Source organism: Haliaeetus albicilla, chromosome 14 (genome assembly GCF_947461875.1).
Source record: "Haliaeetus albicilla chromosome 14, bHalAlb1.1, whole genome shotgun sequence".
NCBI classification, from domain to species: Eukaryota; Metazoa; Chordata; class Aves; order Accipitriformes; family Accipitridae; genus Haliaeetus; species Haliaeetus albicilla.
Genome location: NC_091496.1, coordinates 12,153,308 through 12,180,747, shown reverse-complemented (window position 1 = coordinate 12,180,747; position 27,440 = coordinate 12,153,308). Strand labels below are relative to the sequence as shown.

At 39.0% G+C, this 27,440-nt stretch overlaps 1 protein-coding gene across 1 annotated transcript; it reads right to left on the bottom strand.

The window, feature by feature from the left end:
• Nucleotides 1-27,213, bottom strand: GNAT3 (G protein subunit alpha transducin 3). The gene is made up of 8 exons (XM_009917668.2): nt 26,823-27,213; nt 20,465-20,507; nt 15,274-15,415; nt 11,650-11,807; nt 7,631-7,759; nt 3,330-3,459; nt 2,970-3,123; nt 1-1,613 (listed from the first exon to the last, which is right to left on the bottom strand). Exons 1-8 carry the CDS (start codon nt 26,938-26,940, stop codon nt 1,423-1,425), a joined length of 1,065 nt encoding a protein of 354 aa, XP_009915970.1. The 5' UTR covers nt 26,941-27,213; the 3' UTR covers nt 1-1,422.
• Nucleotides 27,214-27,440: the final 227 nt, after the last annotated feature.

The following is a 27,440-nucleotide window of genomic DNA, read 5'->3' as shown; positions in this document are numbered from 1 at the left end:
AATCCATTATTTTCAATACAAACAAGGAATTAATCAAGTGAAGCGTTACCGATCAGGCAGCAATAGAAATCCAGGCAGTGCAAGATGTGTTTTAGCTCTCCGCTTCCTACTTCTACTGGGAGACCTGCACGCACCGATGGCCTGGCTGATGGGGACAGCTTGCAGGACTCTGCTGTTCACTGACCAAGTTGCCTATTCTAGTGTTTTCAGTAATTAGATTAACCAGGACGCAGTGAGTGTATGGTGAAAATTATATGGAAATGTATTTTACGAAAAAGGGAAAAAAATAAAATTGTCAGTGATCAGATTTCAAAAGTGAGTGTTGTTTCCAGACCAAATTTCAAAACTCAGCTGAATATATTTAGAACTCCCATTCTGTTTAACGTAGTTAAATATTTTCTGTAGTTATAGTCACAGTAAATCAGCAGCTAAAGGGGAGCAGTTCTTCCTTAGCAAGTTCTTTGCATAGAGAATGTACCTCTGCACCAAAGTCCAAGGACGTGTTTTTGCCGCAAGGACTGGTGGGTTTATATCTGCTCTGCACTGGTGGAAATGGTTACTGCAGTCACAGGGCACCGGAGAAGCTGTCCAGCAGCAGGACTAGTAATTATTATTATTAAAAAAAAAAGTCTCATCTTTAATTATTTAAAAAAAAAAAAATAAATGTTTCAACTTGCCTGTATGGCCTATGCAGGAGCTGATCGTTACTGTAATATTGCTTTCTCCCTTAGGGATTCAAAAAACTTGCCTCCATCTTGCTGTGTTTTACTTTTTCCAAACTGGATAGCAGCATTTGTCAATTTTACACGTTTAATTTTTATGTACGTGTTCCTCAGCTCCTCTAACAAAACAGTATAATTAAACATTCAGATTTGCACTGCTCTTTGTCATACACGAGTTAAGTCTGGGGGGTTTGCCTTTGTTGAATTAATGGTATGTCATTTTTAGTTGTGTATGTAAGATGAAAACGAGAGAGTACTGAATGGAAATTATCTATTGATACTGTTTAATGCTTTTTTAAGGCTTCAAATATAAATAAAAGTCAGTTATCTGCTATATATTATCTTTTTTCTCCCGTCACTAGAAAACACAGGATACTGAAGTATCCCCAGTTTCCTGAGAAGTGCTGATTACCTTCAAATCGTATTGATTAAAATAGTAATTTCTCTTTGATTCCAGTAGGATTTATCAGTGGCTGGCATTTCTGTGGAGCAGGAACATTTTTTTCAATCTTCTTGTGACATACAGAAAGTCAGTGTTGGTCCGCAATGCTCAGGCTATACCCAAGGCTTCAAGTGACAGCTAATGAAAGCCTAATTGATATTGTTTCTTCCCTAGAGTTTTTTATTTCAGTCAGTACACAGGATGAAGAGAGGAAAGTGGACTGAGGTGAAGTCAGGCTATGAGCAAGGGAATGAAGAGCTAGAAAAGCCCGCAGTCTTTCAGATTTTCTTTGATTATTATGTCTGTGACTGCATCAAATACAAACTTGACATTCTGGGTGTCTGTGGCACATGTCAAGTGAGAATATATCTCTTTATCTTCTTTCCTTATGTTCAAGTCTAGGAATTGTTTCTTGATGTAATTTCCAGCATCTTCAAATGTATTTAGTCCTAGTGGAGAGAACGGTAAAAGAAAGAGAAGACACATTTCAACTGGTACTTCCTCACAGCTGCTAAGAAACAAGACTTCTTTTTTTCTTTTTTTTTTTTCTTTCTTTTCTTTTTTTCTAAAGGGAATGAACTTCATGCAATAGGTGTGAAAATTTTGTATCTAAACTGCCCACCTAAATTTAAATTTCAATCCCTAACCAGAAGTCCTCATTTCTGAAGTGAAATGCTCCTAAGTCAGTGTGAAACAGTTAAGGACCTTAGAGAGAGAGCAGAAAGTGAGAGAAACAGAAGAAAAAAGGAAGGAGCGTAAAGTCAAAGGGAATCAGGTAGATAGCAGACAAAATTGGTGGGAAGTACAAACATGAAGAGATAAAGAAATAAAGAAGGAAAAAGGGAAAATTGAGATGCTTATATATTCAGTCATAATTTCTTCATGCAGCTTTTCTGCCTTTCGGTAGTACTCCTTTAGAACAACAGCAGGTATAAACACTGGTACCGCGGACTCGCTGTAGGTCTGGAGCGGGATGGGAGTCCTGGAGGCAGGCTGTGCCGAGAGCCCTTGCTGGCTCCCATCCTGTCTGAAGCCTCAGGCAGCGTAAAGTGGTGTAGCTCCACTGAGTCTAGCACATATTTGATTATCCCAGTGAAGCACTGAGTAATTTGGGGTTGCTGTGTTGATGTGTCCTGGGAAAGGGAGTGAAGGAGCTGGTTTTCAGGAAGTGCGCAGAACCCATCTTCTAATAACAATATTGCTTTAATTATGCTTCATTCTGGACACTCCCTATCCCAAATGCATTAGGTTAATACTAAAATACTGACAGATTTTGGCTTTTATGGCACTTTCTGACTTAGCCTCCTATATTGTCTTGCACCAGCTGGGAACAGCTGCTGTTTTTTATTTCCAGTAGACACTACTGTGACATGCAAAAGGAGGCAGGCTTCCTTTATGGAATGGATTTTCAAAATAGGGACAAAAAACCTTGGATCCAGTTATGGTGTGTGTGAATGATAAGCCAGTGACTTGTACTGAAGTATTGGCTGGGTTCATCACACCACACTTCAGCCATCTGAAACTTCTAGGTCTCTCAGCTTCGTCTACTGCCAAGGGAGAGAAATAAGCATCTCCAGAGAGACATGACCCCACCCTAGGATAAACATGATGAGTAGGTGAGATGAACCGGATTCTGACCATGTCTGTCCCATACCATTCTTTGAGAGTAAGGCTAGATGCTTAGATAAGATGCTTAGCATTTAAATGGTTATATATATTGGTGACTTGAGTCAAAATATGAGTCTTTAATGCATGGCCTGCACTAATCATCTGAATGTATTTTCTTCTGAAAAACCCAAACTTACCATTATACTCAGGAAAGCAGATATTCAGATGAACTTTTGTTATTTTCTCTTGAAAGAGGTCTTTTTTATTTAGAAACAGCACAATGGAAGTGGCTGCAAAGCACTTGTGGTTGCAGATGCTGTTGAACAGCTGAAGGCTTTCATGCATTCTGTTCTGTTGAGATGCAAAAGGTAAACTTGAGAGACTGACAAATCTCATGCCCATATGTCATTTTTACTGTAATGTTCTTTACCGGCAAGAACCAATACAGCATAATAGCCTTTAAATGGTTATCAGGGAACAGGAATAGTTCTGATATGCCATCAGAGAGTACATTAAAACTTAGCAGCAAAAAGGGTTGTTTGTCTCTTCTGACTCACCACTTCTTTATCTTCCACCAGAACCATGTCATAGGCACTGAGTGCAGCACAGAATATGATGCAAGTAACTCCCTCAAAGCAATGAATCCACTTTTTTCTCTCTGATCGCTGTCCACCCACATCAAACATCCTTTGCAGAAAAAATAACATATGTACAATGTAAAGCACTAACTAATAAGGACAGAGTCATGCTGTTAATGTGCAGAGTGCAACTGGAAATCAATGACAGTCAAATATCCAGCTTTTCCAAATATTGGTCTGTTTCTATCCCAACAGGTCAAGGAGTACTATATATTATTTACGGCTTTGTAGTGGGCATAAAATGAAAAGTAAAGGCTTAAATACCTGTGTATAGGAAATACATTCAGTACTTTCGGGTGGCACTCTGTGTTGAGGAAGTGGGGCTCTGCATAAGAGCTCAGTGCGGGACTAAGCCCTGCAGGCAAGGATTTATTCAGGACAAAGTTCATACGTGAAACATTGACAAAAGACCCTCAAATCCACAGTCATTTGTTACTTCATAGTTTTGCTTGTAGTGAATGGACACATTGATCAGTAAGACATGTGACTGGAAGCCGATCATGGATTGACCCACTGGTTATGTTTAATTGGCTAGCGTAGATCTATATTTAGTCATCTATTCATTGCCCTGGCGCGATCACTTAGCTAGCTGTATAACCTGCAGCATGCGTTTGTGTGGGGGGGGTCTCCGCCCTGTCAATCTCATTAGCTGCTGTTTAAGCAGCAATTCGTGGGGAGCAGGAATCCCTTCATTTGTAGAGAGGAAAACATAGAGCTGTCCTCCTCTGCATTAATTTCCTTCAGTCTTTGCCAGAAATTACTACCTTTGGGTAGTCATATGAACTTTTTATGGACTCTTCATATGGGGTCAAAAGCCAACCGAGCATACCTGGCTGGGACCTACTTAGGGCCCTAGTTAGGGCCCAGCTGAGATGGAGCTGTCGTCAACGCTACCGTTGTTCTGGTTAGCATTAGCTTTCAAAGTTCCCACTTACATTTGCAGTTCTTCAGTGATAAGGGATGGGGCTTTCTTTTCACTCTTTTTCTGACATAAAAAGTGCCAAAACTGAACATTTTAAGTGCATTACAAGGGAGAAAGAACATGTAAAAAAATCAGATTTATCCTACCCTTACTTTTTCTGTTTCCTTGTGTACATGATGACTTTTCCCTGTGCTGCCTGTTGTTGCTGAAGTTAAAGCTGTAAACCCTAATCCCCTCTTGCATTATCCCTTCCTTCAAGAAAATGCATTAGATCTTAGTCTCTGATGTATCTCCTGCAGTATCTGGAAACTAAACACAGCTCGGTTTTTACAGCAATGAAAATATCGGGATTCGGTATGAAAAAATTATGTCAGTAATAAACAAAGCACGAATAATTTGTTACTGAAACACCATTTTTTGCAGTATATTGATCCTCTGTTTTCTTCACCATCGCCAATGCAGCTGATGGAAACAAAGGTTATTGTTAATCATTTTTCATCCTGCTTAGAAGAGATGAAATCCTTCCCAATGGTTGTGATGAACTGTTTCTGCAGCTGAGGAGTAATTAGAGAAAATTATTTTTTTTCTAGTACATTTCATCTCTGATCATTGGGTGTCTATAAATGTGAATTATTAGGAAATCAGGAAGCTGTTGTGGAGCAAGATTTTAGTAACAGTAATGGCGTCCTTCCAAGCATATCTTCACTGAGTTCAGTATGCCTACTGAAGAGTGAGGTCAGTATGAATAAAGCATCTTGATTTTTGGCTGCCATTAGTGCCCCCAAATCACGTGCCATTATGCGTCTTCCTTGATTTGTGGTATGTAACTCTGAAATCAGGGTTATGGGGGGAAAAAGGCTTCAAAATTTAGTCTGCAGTAAAGTTTTGCAAGCATATATAATCATATGAATCTGTATTCACTTCCTGCAAGCTTTGAGCGTATTGCCCTGTGAATATTCATTAATAGGACAAGATCAAGGCCAGAGGCAATGCTTATGGGCAGTTTTTGTTGTACTAACCTTAGTTTGCTTAGCTCTTCTCATGTCAGCCTAGAATGTAGCATATGCCCATGTAAAATTGAAGTCCCTCTGTGAGTGGTAGAAAATGTATTTCTGAGATGATATTTTCGTTTTACCAAGACAGACAAAGTTAGTCTCAAAAGCTCTATATTTTCCCAGCACTGCTCTTGGAAAACTTAGCTACAGATATGGGGCTGGATATATATTTATTTGCCCTAATGGTACATATAGTGAGACTTGAAGACTAAAATAAAGCTTGCCTGATTTCAGTCAAACTCTTCCTAGCACATCAATGGAAATGACAGCAGGAGAAGACCTATGGAGATCAAACCTTCCTTTAAAAATATTTAAGTATGTTCTGAGCTCTGGAAATCAAAGTCAACAATAGTGAAATAAATTGAAGACCACAAGAAAGGTAAATTACACTAAACCAGCAACGTAACCACTAAGAAGATAGCAAATAACAAGAGATGTTGTCTGTGCAACTGTAATTCAGTTCCCTGGAGCAGTACTGGGATTTAGACTTTTACTGCACAGATACAGAATGTTTTCTGCCTCGTTCAGTTCAGGAGAGGGACAAGTGTTTAGTGAATGAAGCATCTGTTCATGTTTTCTTTCTATCCACGTATGGCTTGTGACCTCAGGCCTCATTTAAGTACATCAACCAAAACTCTGAATGTGGAAGTGTTCCGTCTCTTTATAGAAGTTTCTATGGTACTTATCAAACTAACTGCAGAGTCATCAGGATCCCCCAGCTGTTTTGCATTGCTCTGGCAGTGCAAAATAGCAGTAACTGGCTGGTTAAGATGGATTTATAGCTGCTCTGCGTCTCTGTAGCAGCTCAAACCCTCAGACTATTTTGTAGTGATTTTACCTTGTATTACTCAAGTGCCTAAAACCACCAATGAATTTACTCACATAACACTACTGTGATGCATAGCAGAGAGGCTAAACACAGTGGGTTTTGTGTTTGTGGTGGCATTAGGAGCCTTCCTCTTGTTTACAGACATTCAGGTAACTTAATTGTCAGTTGTGCTGCATTTCAGTTGGACCTAGACACTAATTCTGTTATTCTAATATCAGGACTGGTAGCATTCATGTCAAAGAGGGTTTGCACTCTGATGATTTATTTCTCCATCCTGATTTTATTTCGTACATAAACTATGATTGTAACTGAAGATGCTCGGATTTCCAATGTACAAAGCTGTCTGGAAATAAGTTAATCAGAGAAAAAGAAGATGATGTCTATGACGCTGCACTGTAGTGTTTGTGGGTAAGTGCTGAATTTTCACACGTGATCAGTGTATTAATAGGTGATAATAATTTATTTGTAGGGCATCTACTTCAGAATCTTATTTTGTATATGTAATTTTCATTGTGTCAAAGCATAGATGGTTTGGGGGATGTTTAATTGCCACACGAGAAGAAAAAATGAAGCCCAATGAAAAATCTAAAAGTTATAATCATGGTGCTTTATACATCTATCTGTCTCTACAGGCAGTTTCTTGTCTGGACTAAATTCCTCAATTTGCACCCCAGCCTTTAAATTAAGAATTAAATGGAATTCAGTCCTTAGAGGAAAGCATTATAGAACACTGAAACTATCATAATTCATTCAAATACATTTTCATGTGGAATTAGATGTTTTTAATTGGTTCACCAAGCATAACAAAATCTTGAGTATCTGAAACTGTCAGTTATTTTTCAGTCAAATTTCTCAGAGACATTATTTTCAAGACTTTTTCTGAACATTTTGCTTTTCATTTTAGATGAGCATGAAGGCATGCATGCTAATACTGAAATTTCCCATGGGACAGAAATTATTCTTTTTTTGCCAGCTGTAATGCATTCCAGTGTTAAGAGCAGTTATTTCCATTCTCAAAAGAAGAGAGTGAAAGGTTGAGAGTGCGTGCAAATTAGTAGTCATCAAATGTTTTGCATGCTGTTAAGGACGTTTATGTAGGCAAATTTCATAAATGTCACAAACAATTATTCAAATGGCAGGATACAAATAATGCTTTTAGACACTTACATATGTAAAATGTCCTTTTAGAACCTGATATTCTGAGATCTCTTAATAACAGTCCATTATATGCTTAAATTTGGAGTACTGGTACTAAAATACCTTGCTTTTTTGGCTGTTTCAAAATATTAAATAAGAGTGGATTCAAGGATATCACAATGCGATTACCAATATTATAACAGGTCAATACTTTTGAAAGAAAATACTTAAGAAAGATAAAACCCCAGAAAACTGTCAAGAAAACTGGCTTTCCTACCTGAAGTTCAAATCCTTGAAAGAAAACTGAGTCTCTATAATCCCAGTTGTTTTCACTCGGGAGTGCAAAACATCTTGCTCACTAGGCACATAGTCTGGCATTGCTAACCTGTCCAAATCGTTGAGGTAACTAAGGAGAGTAAAAAGAAATGGTGATCAGTGAATTCAAAAGGTGAAATGAACATTACATAATCACTTCATATTGAGCTGCTTTTAAATATTTCGTGTAAATTGCACATTAAAATACAATACTATTGGTTTTTATACAACGTAGATCCACAATCCAGAGCTTTTCTTTTTTCTTTTTTTCTTTTTTTCTTTTTTTCCTTGTATATAGAAGCTTAATTTAGTTGTATATGATAAACATCTTTCTGAGAATTTCAGTCCAGGAAAATCCTTAATTTCCTCAGGGATGCTAAAAACCTACCTTTTCAGGGAAGGGGTTTTGTCCATTTGCTGCCACCACAGAGGAAGAACCTCAAGCATCTTGCAGAAGCACATTAACTAGAAGTTATTACAGCCTATCAGACGTGTTTTAACATTATCTTCCTTCCTAAGTGAGAGGGAGGGCCTAATATTTTGGAGGAATTCACATTTAGGGGCTGTTTTCCCTGCAGACCTATCAGTTTACAAGAGGAAGATACATGATAATTTAAAAAAACATATTTTGTAATCAAAACCAGAAGCTTCAATGAAGCTGAGGCCCCCCTAGGCTAGTATTCTCACAACCCCATGGAAAAGAGTGGATTATCTGGTTTTATGTCTGGCATACAGAGATAAAATCTGCATGAAACGAGAATGCCAACTAGATCTTTGAAGCCTGTTCCTGTCCTACCAGCAACCCTTCTCCTTTCTCTTCCAGGAGCAAGGAGCTTTCTCAAAATGGCTGGACAGAGCCTATGAAATCCTACTAGCTGGTCTAGGAATCTGTGTAAAGAGGTTATGAACTGAGAGAAGGAAAAGAAGAGGTGATGTCTGGGTAGCTTCCTACCTTTTAACTACTAATATTCAAATAAAGCCACAGGCAAGAAACCACATACAAAGGTTGAAGCATTTTCAAGCTTTCGGTGTCCCAGTTGGCTGCTTTCCATTTGTAGCCTCTTGTCTCTTGACAAAAGAAACACAGTCTCTCTAATGTTTATTAGGCTTCATGCCTTTTTTTTCCTTCTCTAACACAAAGTCTGCCCAGCGTGAAGTTCTGCTGTTCAGTTTAACCAGACAACTACCAAAACAAACCTCACAGCTCATCATACCTGTCTGCAATATTTAATAGATCTGTAAATAAAAATAAAAAAAGAAAAATAATTTTTTTTAAAGCTAGAATCTTCCATTTGGAGATTTGTGAGTAATGCTTGGAAATGGGGTTTTCTAATTTTACATTGAATAAACTGAGTCCACTCAGCAAGGAGTGCTGAAGTTCATCTGAGTAATCCAATGTTTGCCCATTATTTGAGTCCAGGAAGCAATCTGTTTTAAAAAAAATTATGCAATATAGCTCTGGTTCTCTGAGTAGGGCCTGAGGCAAACTCAGCTCAGCTCACTTTTGTGGAACACAGAAACAAAAGACATTTTGCAATTTATAAAACATGTAAGCACTAAAATAAACACTTGTATATAAAATTCATTGTAAAGATCTGATAGTTCTTAGTCACAAATACCTAAATTCAATTCAACACAGCCAATTGTAATTGCATAAAAAATTAGACCAGGTTAATTATTTAGTTAATGGAGCAAGAGAAGCATCTTCAGATTCTTCCTAGAGCTGTAGGCAGCTCCAAGGGGACACTCTGCAGGCCAACTCTCCACTTGCAAAAGAGGGACCGCAAACTAGCAGGTTAGTCTAAATGCCTGATCTTTCCTTGGCTTGAATGAGGTGAGGCAAATCCTACCCTGAGAGACAAATAACTGAGCAAGCAAGAAGCGCCATGTACTACTGGTAGCTATACAATGACATTTAAGGTCATGATTTATAATCCTGATTTTGCCCCTTCCTTACCCATTGCTCCATCTTAAAACAGGATTAATTCCAGGTGAGTCTAAGGAAGACATTCCAGCCAAATTTGACATAGATGGGATTTTCTATTATTCAGAAGATCTCATTTTTTTCAATTAAAACACACAGAGTAAAGGCAGTGATCAAACTTCATCAGGATGAATTAATAATGAAAAGACTCAGAGCAGACAACCTCAGAAGGTCAGTTTACACAATATAAATCAATACTCTGTGTAGGAGCTGATTCACAGCAGCTGAGAAACAGGGTGTTGGTTTTAAAAGAAATTGAAATGTAGCATTAGATGGTTGATTGACTCTAGCTGGTTTTGAATTGATCATTAGAAGCCCAGTAGCAAGGGCAAAAATTAAGTTGATTTTAATGGTTTAGAGCCAAAGGCTAGATTTTCAGAAGCATCAGGTACTGAAGGATGAAGACAGAGGATTAGCAGGATTTTCAGAAGTGTTCAAGCAGATGAAAAACATATCACTGTTGTTTTTAATGTAACTCTAGCAATAAATAATGATTATTGGCTCCTTTACAGACTGTACTAGCTCCCTTAAATACTGAAACCTGTTGCAGGTTAAAACATGACACAGCCCATAACACTGAAAGAGAATTACTTTAGACTATCCTATCTTCTTTTTAGCCAACAGAGCCTAATCTGCCAGGCGTAGTGTAATATTTTTTTTCCTGCGTTAGTTTTTGTTTGTTTGGTTGGTTGTTTTTTTTAATGTTTTTAGAAGTGTTTTTCCTTTTAATTATGATGACTGACTTGTTATGGGCTTTTAGTGCTGGGAACTGCAGTGTGGGCTGTCAGAAAGGATGTATTAGGAAACAAAAGATTGCTCTGTACTATTCCTATAGAAATACAAGGGTGCCATAAAATACTGCCAAATCAGGCACAAATCAATGCAGGCAGTATTTTCTTTGTTTAGGTATCTGGCAGAAAGGTCTTCATTCTTGCTTTGAAGATATAAAGAGACAAAGAATTTTTAATATTTTCATGGTATATCCCTTCTACTATCTACCATTAGTGAGCTGTTACTGCCTTCCATTTGCCCAGCTCCTGGACCAGCCTCCGATCATGCCTTCCCTGCTGAGTAGAACGGACACCCAACACCTTGTGAGGTTTCACCCTGCAAGTGCCCTCAGCCTGTACGAGATGCTCCAGGAGCAGAGAAACCGCCATCTGCAGATCTTGGAAGATGGACCTCAGCTGGAACAACCTTCTGCCCCAGGTGTAGAGTCTGACTTTACGCACTCTAGGAAAACTCCGACCCAGGTGACAACTCCCTTCTTGGTCTCCTGTGAACTCAGGGAGAAAACAGCAGAGCAGGACCAGTGTAGCCTGCAAGAACAGCTGTTCTGTTGCAACCAGACCAGGGAATCCTGAAAAGTTGAAGCTTACTGACTACATCTAAGCTAGGAGATGTACTCCAGCTGAACGGTGACCCTTTGTGGAGCTGGAGCTGAGCAGCCCTACTCCCCTGCTTATCTGCCTGCCACTTCCCAGGCTGCAGAAAGGGAACTGGGGGCCGTCAGGTGGAGAGCGGCTGCAGCACCGCTGGCCAAGACCAGCTGGATGCTGCGGTGGTAACGGCCCAGGGAATACCCGTCCGTGCAGCCAGATTAGTTTAGAGGAAAGTTTCTATAGCTTCCTCCAGACTTATGTTTAGCAGCTTGAAAGGTGTACATTCAAAGTACAACTAGAACCTAAGCTGTTTCAATTCGCCTTTTTCCTCATTTTGTCAATCTTGGAATTACCTAGGGAGAGAATAGACTTTTTTTTTACAGTTTAAACAAACTCACAGAAAGAAATTATTCCTTGTTTTCACTTGTTTCCTTCAGTTAAGCATTTCTAATACTTTATAAACGTCAGCAAAAACCCTCGTTCTTTTTCAGGTTAGTGAGCAATAATTTTCATAGGCTGTTCTGCACGTGAGGAAGAGTTCTTGTCGCCAGCCTTCCTACGCTGTCCGTTACGGTAATAGCCAGCGGGTCAGCACCTGCGGCTGGTGTCACCTACTAGGCTGCCGAGTCACTGAGCTGGTACTCCGCTGCCCTTGCGAAGCAGGCCTGCGTCCCGCCGTCCCTCCACAGTCGTTTGATGAGTTCAACCAATTCAGAAGACATGTCGCCATCCTCCAGAGTTGTTGCCATGGCGCACAGCTTCCTTTCATCTTCCTAAAGAGAAATTTCAGTAAATGTTGTGCAAACTCACTGTGCCCCTCCACCTCCCTGAAGACGTGCTTGGTTTACAATGTGTTGCAGGGGCAAAATTTCTCATTTTCACTGATTTTTCCAGGTAGCTGTACTCACCTGTGCATGTAAGCATCCTTTTACAAGCTCGCTTCCCTCTAGTTAGTGCCAAGGTTAGACTTAAATTGTGATACACAGAGTTTTCCTCTTTTTATTGTTTTGTTTTGTTCATACAAGAGCTCAGTTTCATCTTACCATAGCTGTTCACAAAAGGTCCAACTTGGAAGGAAGACTTTTATTGTAAGAGAGAGTAGGGGGGTATCAAAAACTAAATTAAAAAGGATATTTAAAACTTAAAGATATTATAACTACATCAAAGCAGAAATATATAGCTAAATATATTTTTGAATGTATGTGGAAGAAAAAATGTCTAACTTTAGGCCACGGTGAGAAATGTGGCAAAGTGAATAAAGCTAGTAAATGCATTTCCCATATGCTTTTTTTTGAGGAGGAAGAAACCTCTAACTGAATAAAATCCCAAATATTTTAAATGTATTATTCTGTAATTTCTTCCTTTTGCAGTCAATCCAAAAAGGCTTCAAGTAATGTATTACATTAAAAATATTTCTTTTCAGTGGTTAACAGCTTAGGAATGTACTGTAAATAAAGAGCATGATTAAAATAGGGTAATCTGATACAGTGTCACAGCAATGGATAATTATAGAATATAATTCCTTCCTAGCCATGTAAGTAGACAACTGAAGTGACTTGCAGTCAATAGTTGCAAAAGGAGAAGTGCATTCTGACAGACGCCGTTTTGGCAGGGAGCATGTTTTATTCAAAAATAGAAAATATCTTCACAATAACTTGTAACAAATTTATTTTAGGAATGTACTATACCTTTATGTTTCAATAGAAATTACAGTTTATGGAAACTTTGTAAAAGTAAGAGACTGATCAAAAAGAAAACACAGCAGGTTTTCTAAAATATTGGAGAAACGGAGTTAGCATGGAAAGAAAAAGAAAAAAAAAAAGGGGGAAATAACCCCTAGAGAATTGCCTTCATTCAGAAGAGGAAGGAGGACAGCCGTACAATTGCCCTTCTGCACTAAACGACACCGGCTCCATTTACAGCCCCATCCTCTCGCTCGGTGCTGGCTCAGCAGAGCCGAGTCATGCTTTCTCCCGTGTGCCCCTCATTTGTCTCCAGGGCTGCTCTGCAGGGCGCACACTTGTTCAGCTTCCAGATAAGAGTTGGAACGTTCTCCCTTCAAGATACTGCATATCATTTAATGATTATAGCTCTCCTCCTGCGATATTGGATTTGGTGGTTGAACAGCCTGCAACAAGCCTTGAGCTTAGAGCCTCCAGGTGTATGGTACATGTTCGTGGATTATTATGCAAAAGGTGGCAACTGTGGATTTTGATGCTTACGTAAAAAGGGAAGATAGTGGCAGACTGAGTTTATCATAACCCTGATTTATACCATATTTTGTTTCTCTCTGGCATTTAGACAGACTTCAGATGATTTTCATATTAAAGATAGATTGCAATGTTGCTTTAGGAAGAAAAAAATACCTCTCCCCAGAACAGATGTTGTTCAAAATTCCGTGCTGAGGCACTTTCAGGACCAGTAAGAGGTATTTGCAGGCGGTCCTGGAACATGGATAAACCCATTGCTTTCTGGCCCAAGATAAGCCCAGTCTTTGGGCTAGATGACTTTAAGCAGCTAAATCTGAACCAGAAGACAGCAAGAACAAAGTCCAGCTGAAATCAAAGCTTATATCAAAACAACTCAAGCTTGTAAATGGCTTATGATTTTACAGAAAATGTAAGCTAAGTTTGGGTTTGGAAGAAAAGGCAATGTTTAGTGGCGATTCAAATAAATGTGACCAAAATTTCAATTTTCTTTAAAACTCACATCCAGGTTACTTTTATGTGGTTCTGGGGGAAAAGAAGGCAGGCACTGCAAATATTTTATACAGGTGTATTCAACTGTACTCCTAGAGGCCTATTCTGCCAATGACAGTAAGAGTGGGTTTACTGTGATAAACTTACAAAAGCTGTATTTTCTGCATTTGCTTATATATTATGTGAAGAAATTAACTGGGCTATTTAACAAAATTTTCAACTCCCAGTTCCCCAGGCTGTGAAATCCCTTGAAAATAATGTCTGTGAAACTGGCATAGATGATAGATGATGAGTGAACATGTATAAACCTCTCAGAAAGTTTGGTGGGGCTGAGGAAAGAAGCTGAAGCACCAGGGCTCAGGCAGAACATATCTCAATTACAGATGGCAAACAGAGTCTGGACCTTGTAGTGGATATTAGAGGCTGAGCCAGGACTTTTGGCTAGGTGCTGCAAGGTTCAACTGACTTAGGCCATGTAGACTGGTAGGTGGGTCCTTATGTGGTACACGTGTCTCTCACAACTGAGGAGACAGGCCAAGTTGCAGCACATTCACATGGGTCTATTTTCTGTGTGCTGCTTTTGGGCAGCATTACATTTGTTTGAATGACTTGCATTCACGGACCCTTAAAAGGATACAGGAAGAAAACATTTATTTCCTATTTTGCCAAATGACTGTATGAGCTTTGGTAACCTTTGAAGCATTTGTTTATAATTTTTTAGGTCAAAGTACCACATCACTGTAATGAAATATAGACTTCTGGAGCGAGAAAAGCTCTTTCAGATAACCAGATGTAATTCCCTCTAAGAGAAACCTCTAGGGAATAGGCACAATTTGCCAAAACTGGAACCAGCTGATTTTCTGACAGGCCTTTGAGAAATTGTCAGCAAGGACTGAATTACAGGCAATAGACTAAATCATTGCACTGAGAAGAAGGGAACGTGTTTTTCCTTTACTTCTGTCCCTGAAAATTCAGCGTGATTGCCAGGAGGTAGCAGGTCTTCTTCCTGTGGCTTTCCCTCTATGTGCTTGTGCACAGGGCTGCTGACTGTGTCAGGACAGACTCCACTTCTCTGCAGCGCCAATGCGCCAGCGCTGCTTCTGTGCACAGGGAGGTCTCTGCTCCAGGAGCAATGCCAAACTGAAATATTCCCGACATGTCTAGATGACCCTTCCTTACATGGCTGAGCCCCAAGGTTTGTTCATAAAAGGAAAATATTTATTACTTTTCCCAATAGCAATAAATAAGTGACTGTGCAGCTAAGAAAAGGGTTTTTTTTCTTCTTTCTTACATCTTTGCAAGTTGAACATTTCTTTTGTAACAAACAAAATGGCAGTTTGTGCAGAAGTTAGACCTCAGGCATCAGTCTTGGGAAAATAAAAATAACTAAGGACATCTTGTCACAGATAACTCAAGCAGTACTTAGTTGCCACTGTCATAAAGCAAATACTGAACCCTCTTTGTTCTACTAGTCTCTACTGTTATATTACAAAGAATTGTATTCTAATGCCTATTTCAAGACAAAGGGTGTCATACTCACAATTCTAGCTGGGTTTTCGTAACTGATTCCTAACTTAGTCATTGCTTTCACGATAGACAGGATAGACTGCACTGCGTTACTGTAAATGACAGGTCTGAACTCCATGCGTTCCTGGTAGGTGAAACCATCTTTATGGATGATCCTGGTGCAAAAATAGAAAGCAAAAGGTTTATGGGATGTGTTAAAAAAAGGTAATGAAAAGTTGGATCAGATGCTTTTGCGGTCAGCATGAGAAGGAAATGAATCCATCTGGCCCTTGGAAAAACAATTATCAATGGTTGACCTGCCTATTCTGCTGGAACAGGGAACCAGAAGTTTCTGCAACTATGTGTGGTTAAATTTATGAGGCTAGGTTTTGACTTCCCCATCTGAGTGAATAGGTATTGTTTTTTTGCCTTGTGGGTGAATATCAGATAATGTATAAATTCAGAACAAGACCCAGGCCCATTACTGTAGATATAGGGCAAGACGCATAGCTGTACTTAGATCCCAAATCTTGTATTATTGGAATCTACAATGTTAGTCATGGGCTGTCACATTGCTTGTTAAATCATTCTCATTTTTATCCAGAATCTTACCTAGAGTAGAAAAATTATTGCAAAAAATATTTCTACACTGTGAGGTACTTCCTCAAGTAAACAACAAAAAAAATCTTCACTATTTCTTTGTACACCAGTTACAATTTTTAGTTATTGAAAGGTGTTACTGTTATTATATACAGGCTTTGGGGGCATACATATTACTCCAGAGGATTTGGCCTGTATTACAGAGGACAAAGAACCTTAGCAGTCAAATTCAATTAATCTAATTATGATAGAGGGATTATAATTTCATGATCCTCCTCGACTGGAGAATGGCATGTGGTTAAAGTTCTCCAAGATCAATGTGCAGATTATATTGTGACTCAGAAACATCTTTTTCCATGAGTTGTGAAAAAGGATGAAACCTTCACCCATTTTGGAGTAGCATACTCTCAATGAACAGACACCAAACTGCTGTGGCTGCTGCTGGAACCAAGGCTCTATTCTTCCTCACCTCAGTTGTTAAGAGATGAAGACCGGGTTACTAAATAAGTAATTTCTGGGCTTTGGGGTTTTGGGTTTTTTCCTCTGTCTCTTGCCAGAGATACAGTCTGGACAGAGGATCTGCCAGGTTAGCCCAGAATGAGTGTAGGTGTGTGTCTCGGGGAGACTCTCCCTCCAAGGGGAGAGGTCAGCCCTGTCAGAAAATAATTCACTCACACACACACGCACAAAACCCAGAACACGATTGAATGTGTCTTAATATCTCTCTGATTTATGGATGTCAGAAAATTCACAAGTAGCCTTCTTGTGTCTGTAGGAGTAGCATCTGCAGGAAAAAAGGGTTCCCTAAATGTTTCCCCAATCACTTCTAGACCAGGCAAATCTATAAACTCTGTTGCAGATTTGGTGTTCTGAATGCTGTTTTCAGCATGAATTCAAGCAAATCTGCAATATTCAAAGGAATGCTATTGAACTTGGGAGAAAGAAAAAGGGGAGCTGTGTTATGCAGTCTGGTATACTAGTGAACCTGGTTTTTGCCATCCTCTGAAATATCCATGTATCCCTGTGTCAACACAGTGATTTGAATGAAATAAGAATTGTTCAGAGGGGAGGCTTATTCACTTACTGGAGTCTAATGTAGCTCCGTCATAGTGCACGGGATAATCTGGGTTGCCGCTTGGGGATGGCCTAAGCGATGTCCTGTCTGTGAAGCACCACGGAGCCCAGAGCTCCTTACTGGTGTAGGTGGCCTCCTTTAATGGGTCAGATCGTCTTTAACAAGAAATAATTTCAGCCGCCATCAATGTTGAACCTTGCCCTGGTACTTAAGCATATTCTTCTCACTCTTACCCTCACTACCTGTGAAAGCAGCAGCTTTTCTATAAATAATGGAATGAAATATATAGAAACTCAAATGCCTTGAAGCACATTAACTTGGTTTAACTACTTTGTGTGTCTCACAGCAGTGGCCAAAACAGGATTTCTTGGGAAGATGGGTGTTTTGCCTGTGGCTGCAAAAAATCTGGGATGAGGGAGAAGGAAAGGCCCTAACACAGTCCACAAATGGCTATTTTATATTTTCATGCTTTCCCTTTGAAGAACAAAGGAAGGAAGAAAATATAAGATTCTGAAATAAAACTAGATTCTGTAATTACAGAAAGAAAACTTGGGTTTGCTTGAGGTTTTTCATGGGATTTTTTTGTTTCATTGTTGTTTGGTTTTTTTTTTTAATAATGTATTTATGTCCTCTGGCAGAAGGTATGTTAGGCAGCCTGTTAAATCAGTAGTAGATTTTGCTGCTTTTATTAAAGATCTGTCATTCTTAAGGAAGGATTGTAAAACAGGCTGACATCTTGTATGGCCAGAAGAAGCATTTTAGCAAATGGAAAATTTTGTTCCCTGATCTTCCTTGAAAAAATAAACAACATTTAAAAAGTAAATGCAGGATGCTGAAGGCATGAGGTATTAGGCTACCAGTCATAATATCTAAATTATATTTCTATTGGAGGAAAAAAGTTAGTCTCCTGTTTTTGTTTTTTTTTCATACAAGGAGGGCTTCTCACCAGATAGGTGGAGTTATTTCAATATCAACAGGCATGCTGAGTTACCAAATATTTTGTTCCCTGCTTTTCATTCGCTAAATTATTTATAGTAGGTTTGTACTGCTAACTTAGAGCATGGCACAGAAATACTCAACTTGGTTTTAAAAAAGTTAGATCATACATTGGAAATGATCTAGTCAGAAGCACAGAGCTTCGGAGAAGCTTATATTTTTTCCTTTTTGGTTATCCCTCATAACCATCTTAGCCTTTTTAGTGCCTTGCTGCATATCTATATTTTGAGCATCAGAAGATATTGTGCAAAGCTTAGAGGAAGGATTTCAGTTTGATTGAATTCTTCAGTCTGGAAAGAATGAGGCTTATGAATTAGAAAATTATATTAATAGGAGTAGAATTACCCTGATTTTGGTGGAAAATTTTATTTTCAGCAAAATTACTTCTTTTGTAAGCAGCTATCAGTCTTCTCTTGAAAATGTTATGCTTCACTGAAAAAAATTAATTACTGAAATTGGGCTTTTTTCTGAAAAATTTCCCTTTAAAAAAAAAAAAAGTCCTTGGTTGTGACAGAAAGATGAGATTTTGCATGAAAAATGATAATTTTCATGAACAGTTTTCTTGTAAAATAATTCATATTTGTGATCAGGTTGACAGCTTATAAATGCACAGTGCTTTAAAGATGACTCTCAGCTTTGCGTTTTTCTGCCCCTTCCTCAATGCTGCTCAGGGTTATCAGCCTTCTTAAAGTGCTCAATTCAGAGGAACATCTTTAAGCTGCTTCTACTTGGGAAAGCTTTCAGCACAACACATTTCAATGGTTTGCTGAATAGGGAGGGTCTTCTGATTGGAACTCAAAAGAGAAATAAAATTATCCACCATTTAACTGGACCAAAAGAGTTAACAAAGTATTTGATGGATGGTTCTGAATCTGTCGTATTATAAAATTAGCTGCTTAAATAGTAGAAAATTGCTCTTACAACATAATGTTTTTTAATTCACTCTTTAAAATGCATTGGTGAAGATATGAAATAGTTAAAAGAACTTCAATTGAGAATAATGTTGCTGATTTCATAAAACAGTCTGATTTTTACACTGGAGGAGATTGGTGCTTACAAAGTGGAGTCATGTCTAAACAGTTACAATGCCTGCGTAATTTTTTTTCTGTATTTGGACAGGTCTAGGAGGAAGACCTGGACACTGTCCATGAAAATAAGGCTACATACAACAGCAATATTTTAGCAGGTTACACAGTAACGGAGGACTTTTGCTGCCTGTGTAAATATGACCTCTGGAACTCAGGTGGATTATCTATTTAAACCAGATACATGATTAGTATTTTGGCTACCCTTAAATAAGTAACTTGAATGAATTTAGTTTTAGCCTGGTTTATTATATGTGAAAATATTGTGGTAGTAAATTGTAAATGGGGACACACGCATACGAATTTGACCTTCCTCTGAAACCAGGGCAAATAAATCTGCTGACTTCAGTCTGTGTGGCACCATGTGCACTTTGAACAAACATCTACAAGTATTCTTGCAGTAGATTTATGGTGCAGTGACAAGATCTTCCTAACCAGATATTCAGTCTGAATTTGAACTGGGATTTCTGCATTTGAGCTTGTACAGACTGTTTTTTCCCAGACTGATTATTGTTTGAAAAGTTTTTGGGGTGATACTTTCCTTGCTAAAAGCAGTTCTCATGGCTGTTCCTACCGATGCTAGATGGTGGGTAGCAGCTGCTCACTGTGTAGGCTGGTGGCTAAAAATGTTCTCACCTGGGCTGTGGGAGACTTGAGAACAATCTTTCTGACCACTGGCAGGAGCTGGAATAAGACTGTGGAGACCAAGAATGATCTACAGAGCCCAGTTTGGGGGGAAAAAAAAAAAAAAAAGGGAAAAAAAAGACTTTGCGCTATTATACAATGTAAATACTTCAATGTTTTCTCTTGCAATCCAGCGAAATCAAATTAAATTAATAGGGACCAAATTAAAATTGAACACCTGGAGATGATTCACATCATATGTAATTAAACTGTGGAACTACTTGCTGTAGAATATTGTGGATGTTATTAGTTTACATTGGTTCAAAAAAGATTCAAGAGAAACATAGGCATGAATTACCGAAGGCTATTAAGTACAGCGATGCTGTCTCTGGTGCAGGATGCTGCCTGAGTCATGGATCATCAGATACTATCATGGCATCCAGCACAAGTATTACTGTGTGTTTGCTTGTCTGGTCTGGTGATCTTCTGAAAACATCCTTCATTAGCTACTGCAGGAGATGGGATACTAGGCTAGGTGGATCTGCCACGGGCGGTTGTCTTGTACATTCGTGTTGTCACTACAGTACTGTAACTCCTACCAAAGCCAATGAAGAAGCTTCCCTGGTCTTCAGTAAGGAGTTGGACCAGAGCATGATTTGATCAGACAGATTTGATTACCAATCCAGCTGTGTGTCTTAGTCACTTTGTGTTTTTCTTTATGTGGTTGAATGAGAACTTGATTTTAATGATTCAGATAAGCATAAATATTGTAGTAAGACATTAGCTAGATAGCTTATATGACAAATACCAAATTCAACAACTGATATGAATATTCATATACTTACTTCATTTGCTTTACAATAGTGCTCTTTCCTGACTCTCCAGCACCTGCAGAAGGGGAATGTTGAGAAGATGTGACCGATACATGAATAAGTGGCAAGCATTAAAAATAACTCTCTGGAACACAGAATTTTGTATCTATGAAGAGACATACAGATGTTTTAGATCCACACTGTACTAACTATAACCCTCCCTAGCGTCCATTCAGACTTAAAAATAATGAAATCTTGGTAAAAGTATTAATTCTGAAAAGGAAAGGGACATTTGAAAAGAAAGGAACAATCAGTCAATTAAGAGAAAAATAGACTCTTTAATTATCAAGGAAATAAAATATGGGTCATATTTTGATTTCATCCCTGGCAGATGGGCAGAAAAACATGAACAAAGTACAGCTTCTGTCAGTGTCCCGTTCATTACGTGATTTGTGGCTGCTCATTTAATGTGTATCATGACCTTTTGTAAGCCAAACCAGGCAGTTCCATGCTCTTTAGCCAGCCTCTTTGAGCAAGTGGCAAAACAGAGCGTGGAGACTTGTATGTGGTCTAGCTCATGATGCAGAGGCAGCACATGAGCAAAAGTCCTGACACTGGTGTTTTGTCAGTTCCTCTGCCCCATGGTCTTCTGCTATGAAGTAGTGTGGCTGGAAGTGGGAAACCTGCAGAGCAACGCAACAGATCCAGCTTGGGAACGATCCTGCAGGAGATCCCCAGAGCTGGTGGAGAGGTACAGGCATTTGCTTGCACAGCCAGTTGCAGAACTAGGGCGTAGGTTTGGTAAGATTATGTACGATTAATTTGCCCTTCTTATCTCATGGAAAGTGAGTAATCACAATGCAAACCTTCTGCATTGGAAATCAGTTCAAGTGACTATCATCTTCTGTCAGAGAGAGTGATGAGGCTTGGCAAGAACTGCCAAACCAGCTGGATTTTGAAAGCTCCTTAAAAGAGGATTTAACTTTTCCTGTGAATCCATGGGACAGGAATCACCACTGCTTTTCTCTTTGCAGATTATCATTTACCTCACTGGACAATGTCAAATACTTTTGAGAAAAGAGGAAATCTGGGGCATAGCTATTTTAACTGAGGGCTTCTCAGTGAATGGAACAAACTGATTACAGACTTTCCAAACAGATTTTGTAAAGCTAATAACATTTAAATGACAGGGATTAATTTACTCAAATGAATCACAACAGACAGCAAACCATACGCAAAGCATTTTCTAAAATCCGTGATGTGAACGGCAGAAAGTGCGAGTAAAAAACGAGCCCATGCAAAATAGGCTGATGCTGCCATCTGCCACAGTTTGGAAAAAATGCAAATTGCTGTAGATCATTTACTATCCCTTCAATGCCCTTCTGAAGAACTTGGTAAAGCCCTGTCAGCAAGGTGGCGTTTGTTACGCTTTTTGTAGGGAAGAGAGCAGGCTGGGCTGAGAATTCATACATTCACCTCACGGAAAGATTCCAGGAAACATGATCTAGAAATGAACCTCTCTTCCAGATCTGAAAGGAAAAGTTAAAGTAGAGTGAGAGGCAAAATTTAGATCTTTTGCGTTCCTTTTCCTACCTCTGCTCATCTGTAATTTATGATCCAGTAATGCCTTTATCTAAACAACAGATGACGCTGAGACTTGGGCTTCACTCCGGAGTATCATGTTAGCCGTAGCGGCATTTGCACCCCAGGAAACGGGTCCGAAACGATTTACTTTGCACCTGCTTCCTTTCTTCCTTCCCCTCCTGTGCAGCTTGCTCCTCCAGCCAGGGCCCCAGGGCAGGAGAGCAGGGACCGAGCTGCATTTCCAGCCACCGCAGCAGCCTTCTGCTCGCAGAAACAGCGGCAAGAGTGCATCGTGACAGCCCTTACGTGACTGCACGGGGAGCTGAAGGCAGCTTCCCTTTAGGAGGCAGCAAAAAGGGCAATTATGACCGAGCCCAGATTTTCTGAACAAAAGAGGGGAGCTCAGCCAAACTTAGTGCTGTCCTGAAGCTTGGAAAGTTTAATTGGCTTTTGAAAAACTCTCTGTCCCTGTGAAGATTTATAGCTCAGCCTGATAGAGACCAGTGATAATATGCCATAGCCTGTATTTTGCATTTCACACATTTAGGATCTTCTAGCTTTTTCACATTTACCTCTGATTTCTCTGTCTCTATTTGCATGCCAAGTCTCCCTGAGAGGGATAAAGGCACAGAAAATAAAGGCATCGAAACCTTGGTCAATGCCTGAAACTCTGGCCCTGCTCCTGGGAGGTGTAGGTGTTCCCACTGCCAGCAAAGCTGATGGAAGTTTGCTCCCACGCGTCTTCCCAGAGATCGCGTTCGCCGTGCCCCGGGGCACGCCACATCCACCTTCAGCGTGGTGTGGTACACACGGCACCCTGCCAGACTGTAACCTGCCTCTGTTCTTGTTTTGAATGTTTTGAACGGCACCCCAAGACCCAAACCCATTATGTTTCTGGGCCCGCTGGGGCTGCAGAGGAGACTGAAGCAGTGCCGAGCCGTGCGGCTGCGGGCCCCGAGCTGCAAAGGAGCTGACCCCAGCAGCCTGGTGGGAATCGCCCTGAAACCTGTCAGGAAAGCCACGGACAATGACATAAACAGCAAAAAGCAGGAAAAGAAAATCTTCAAATTAAAATCAGAAAAGTTTTCACACCTCTGCCTGAGCCTGGTCTGTGCCATTCAGAGCTCTGGAAACTGAACTAGACTGGAAACTATCTTCCTGGTCCTCTTACTAAACTCGGCAAACTTTCTCCATGAGAGAAAGAAGGTAGAGAAAAGTTCTAAGATCTAACCCTCTTGAGGGAATAAGGTTCTTAAATGCTGCCCCCCACCTCCACCCCCTCCCCAAAAAAAGAAAATCAGTGTATTCCAATCAATAGCATAATTGGGCTGTCTTTGTGCTCAAAGGCTTTGCTTCCAGTGCAGGTGTTAATAACAGGAACTTAAACCTGACTTCAGTACTACAGTAACTGATTCATTTAACTGGTTTTAAATGTCTATGCTATAAACATCTACATTCAGACTACTTGTCAGAGACCTCTTATAGTCAGTGGAGAAAAATATTTGCTACTAAAACTAAAACAAACAAACAGCTTCAGTTTTTCTCACCCTGAAGCAGATGTTTAAATTAAATTGGGTGGGTTGTGCCCTAAAAGTGAGTATTTATCAGTGAAGTGAGCTGAGGATTTTAAATTAAATTGGGTGGGTTGTGCCCTAAAAGTGAGTATTTATCAGTGAAGTGAGCTGAGGACGACCAGCTCAAATGAGGGTGAGTTTTGTCCTGCTGCTGAAAACTGTAGACAATGAGGCCATGGAGTCATACTTTGAAAAGAAATAAGTTCAAAGTTTTAATGATTATTGAAACTGAAGCTAAGTTCTTATTTCTGTGAAAAATCACTGTAACCACCAGCTGTTTTGGCCACGTTTGGAATGTGCGCTGTACTTTGCACACAAATAAATTGCAAGCTGGCCTCCTACGAAGTACAGAAACTGTGTGCCATGTGGTAGGCAAGATATGGCCCTGATACAAAGGAAATAAAACTTTCACCTTGGAGTTTGTTCCAGACTCATAAACCGATCTGATTTTTTTGAAGTATAAATATGTAGAGGCTAGATTTGTGGACAAGGTGGGGGGATGGGATGGCCGTGACAACACAGGAACACGTAACACAGGACTTAACACTCTTGGCTCCTGGACAACTTATGAGGAACATCAGAAAGTGGCATAATTTAACCCCAGTTTTTATGTGCATGTCATATAAACTGTAAATTATCACCTCAACACAGATAATGTGTGTGCCCAGTTCATAGAACTTAACATAAACAAATGTGGTGTCTTTTTTTTCTGGATATAATTTCATTTTTGTAAAGGGACCTATTGGAGGATGTAGAGACACCAGACTAGATATTAAATAAACCTTTCAGGAAATGGCCAGAATACATTTTTTTTACATTTTAAGGATAAGAGCATAATGATCACACTGAAAAACTTATGATACACATATCCATTTTTTTCCTGAGAATTTTTTACCAATCTGCCTACTGCAAAAGAAACAATGGTGACATCTGGTCTGTAATATAGAGGCAACGTATGGTCTGAATGAACAGAAACCTAGGACTAGGGCAGGACTAGACTGGTTGGAGCTTGCCCTTGATTTATCAAGTGTAAAGTTTGAATAATTTCTGAGTAATTTCTGAATAATCTCCATAACCTCAGAGTTATGGAAAGATAACAGGTACAGGTCTGAACATAGCAAATTTAATCCTCTCCTATCTGGCCATTTCACTGGCTGACTATGGAAGAGGCTATATGGTGCCCCTTATATACATTGCTTCAGCAGCTGTGATTCCAGGTGTTCAAGACACAATTTCACTCTAGCTGTGCAACAGGCTCAAAACAGACTCATGTTTTATTCACCTCTTGCTTTTTTAAGAACAAGAAAATTCAATCTGTTAAGTCTATAATCTTTTTTTTTCTCTCTCCCACGTGTTTTCTACCAAGTCCTTGTGATCTCTTGTAACAATTCCCCAGGAGAAAAAAACCCTCCAAAACATTAGCCACTGACAAATTTGGCTCTTTATCATCTGTGACATGAATAAAGGAAGATATTGTAGAAATATATTCCATAAAGAAGACTTCAGCGAAAGTAATTCGGATTCCAATGATCATCTAGTCTAAGAAAAGAGTGCTTGTATAGTTGATGAAACTGAAATATGTTCAGCTTTGAAATGAATGAAATAGAAATCTTTTTCACATAGCTTGCAATTAATCTCAAAGTATTTTACCAAAGGTATCTTGAGACTGATATTAATAATGTCAAAAGAAGAGTGATTATATACATTAGGAAACATTTAAAACTATAGTCCTACTTATAGGACTATTTATAGTCCTATATTTAAAACCGTAGTGTAAGACAGCTGCCAGTACTATTGCCAAGGCATGAAATCTTGAAGATCAAAATATATAATTGAACTGCTTATCTGATAAATTCCTTTTGATCCTATAAATTCCTCTTAAAGGATTCCTTACATCTTCTTCATGGATCAGTGTTGGACAAGCCCAGAGACAGGATGCTGGAGTAGATGGACCCTGGTTTTAACTCGATATGCCAATTCCTTTTTGTAAGAATATATAGAAAGTATTGAAACTTATGAAAGTTTAAATGAAAATATTATTCTGTTTTTTGACCAACTCAAGCTTGCCTCAGTAGGGGCAATATTTTGTCTTAATGTGGCACAGAAAATCTTTGTATTCTCCACTGGACTGAAAAGGTTTGTAAGCTGCAATCTGAATACTGATGATACATGAAGTGTATCAAACTGCTACTTTCCTATTATTATTTGAGTAACCTGCATGGTGGTGTTTTTCTTTTATTTCTTTATTAATAATAATAGTTAGATTCTCAACAGGTATAAATAGACTTTTTGCATAAGATACAAACCAACAGAGTTAAGCCAATTTACTTTATCTAAGGGATCTGGCTGAGTGTGAATAAATGTCAGTTTTAAAAGCATTTGTAAGCATTGTGGTTACAAAGAAGGAAAAATAGAAACATTTCAATGATCAAAGCCTGTTTTTCTATTCATTTTGAGAAACTCTCATAACAGGCATCATACTGTTAGAAGAAAAATATTAAGAGGGTGGCAGTGTTATTGTGCTCTTGGATATTTTCTGTAGGCTACGCAGTATCATGGGAAAAAAAGGGAGAAGAATAAAGCTTAATCAAGGAAAAAAAATCATTTTTCATCTGCCATTACACCTGCTGGCTGTTACTAAATTGATCATAGTATGAGTTAGAAGTAGTAGTCTGTGAGTATATTCATCTGTTTTCATCTCATTTCATTACCTTCCATTCCACTCTCCACAATATCATTTTTATACATTGAAGAAAGCCCTTCTAAGTCACTTTCTGCCTCTGTAAAAAATGAAGTGCAACAGTTTGGAAAATAAACAATATCAATACCTTGTGACACCTGTGGATTTTCTATGTAACCAGTTATCTCACTTAATCCTCCTGCAAATGAATGCATATAGATCCATGAAAAAAAAGATAAATCTATGCTACCTTCTGCGTAAGCAAGCACCATAACATTTATTCTAACAGTAGGTTCTTAATTCTCAAATCTTTTCAAAGTAAAAAATTTATAATATTTAACATTTAATACATGCAGTGACATGGCCATTTCCAGCCTGTTCTTTGTGACTTCATGAGTGTGCTCAACCAGAAAACATCTTGTGCATATATTACAGGATTGTCTTCTTCCAATAAAACAGTGAGAGGTGGGAAATTCACTGTACTCAAATATAATTCCAGCGCAAAATAACCCCTAAATGGAAAAGCATTATGAGCAATTTTTATTCTATTTACCCAACAGTAGTAGTTTGACTGTCCTGGCTTCCCTCTTTGCATCTTCCTGGAGTTTCTTTTCCAGTTCCCTGGATCTCCTGGCTGACTCCTTGTTCTCAGAACTGGCTCCACTGCCCATCTTGAGGTGTTAAAAATCCTCTGTTTGTCCAGCTGACTGACTTCTTGTCAGACTAGTTGCTTTAATTCAGAAGGAGGACAATAGCCTGTGCTTAAAGAAAATTTTAAAGTTCCATTCAACCTCTGTGTTCAGCCTTCAAATCAAATGGTCGCTTTTCACCTGTCACATGATCTGGAGATGCTACAGTCAAGGATTTATATAGGGACATAAAAATGTACTGTTATGATGTCATAGAATTAAAATGATCCATTCAAGAGCAAAACCAAGATACGGATAGATCTCTGTCCTTGTTCAGATAGGTTCTAGCTTGACACACTTCAAAGAAATGTGCAGAATGTCTTAAAGCAACAAAATTGGGAATAACCCTGCTCAAGGGAAAAATTTTCAGCTTGTGAATCAGTGTTTATGCCCTGAAGCAAAAAAGGTTTATATATCTTTGAAACATTTGCATAATTTATTTTTCATCTTTCTCAGTAGTCGTATCTTTAAATTTATGTATT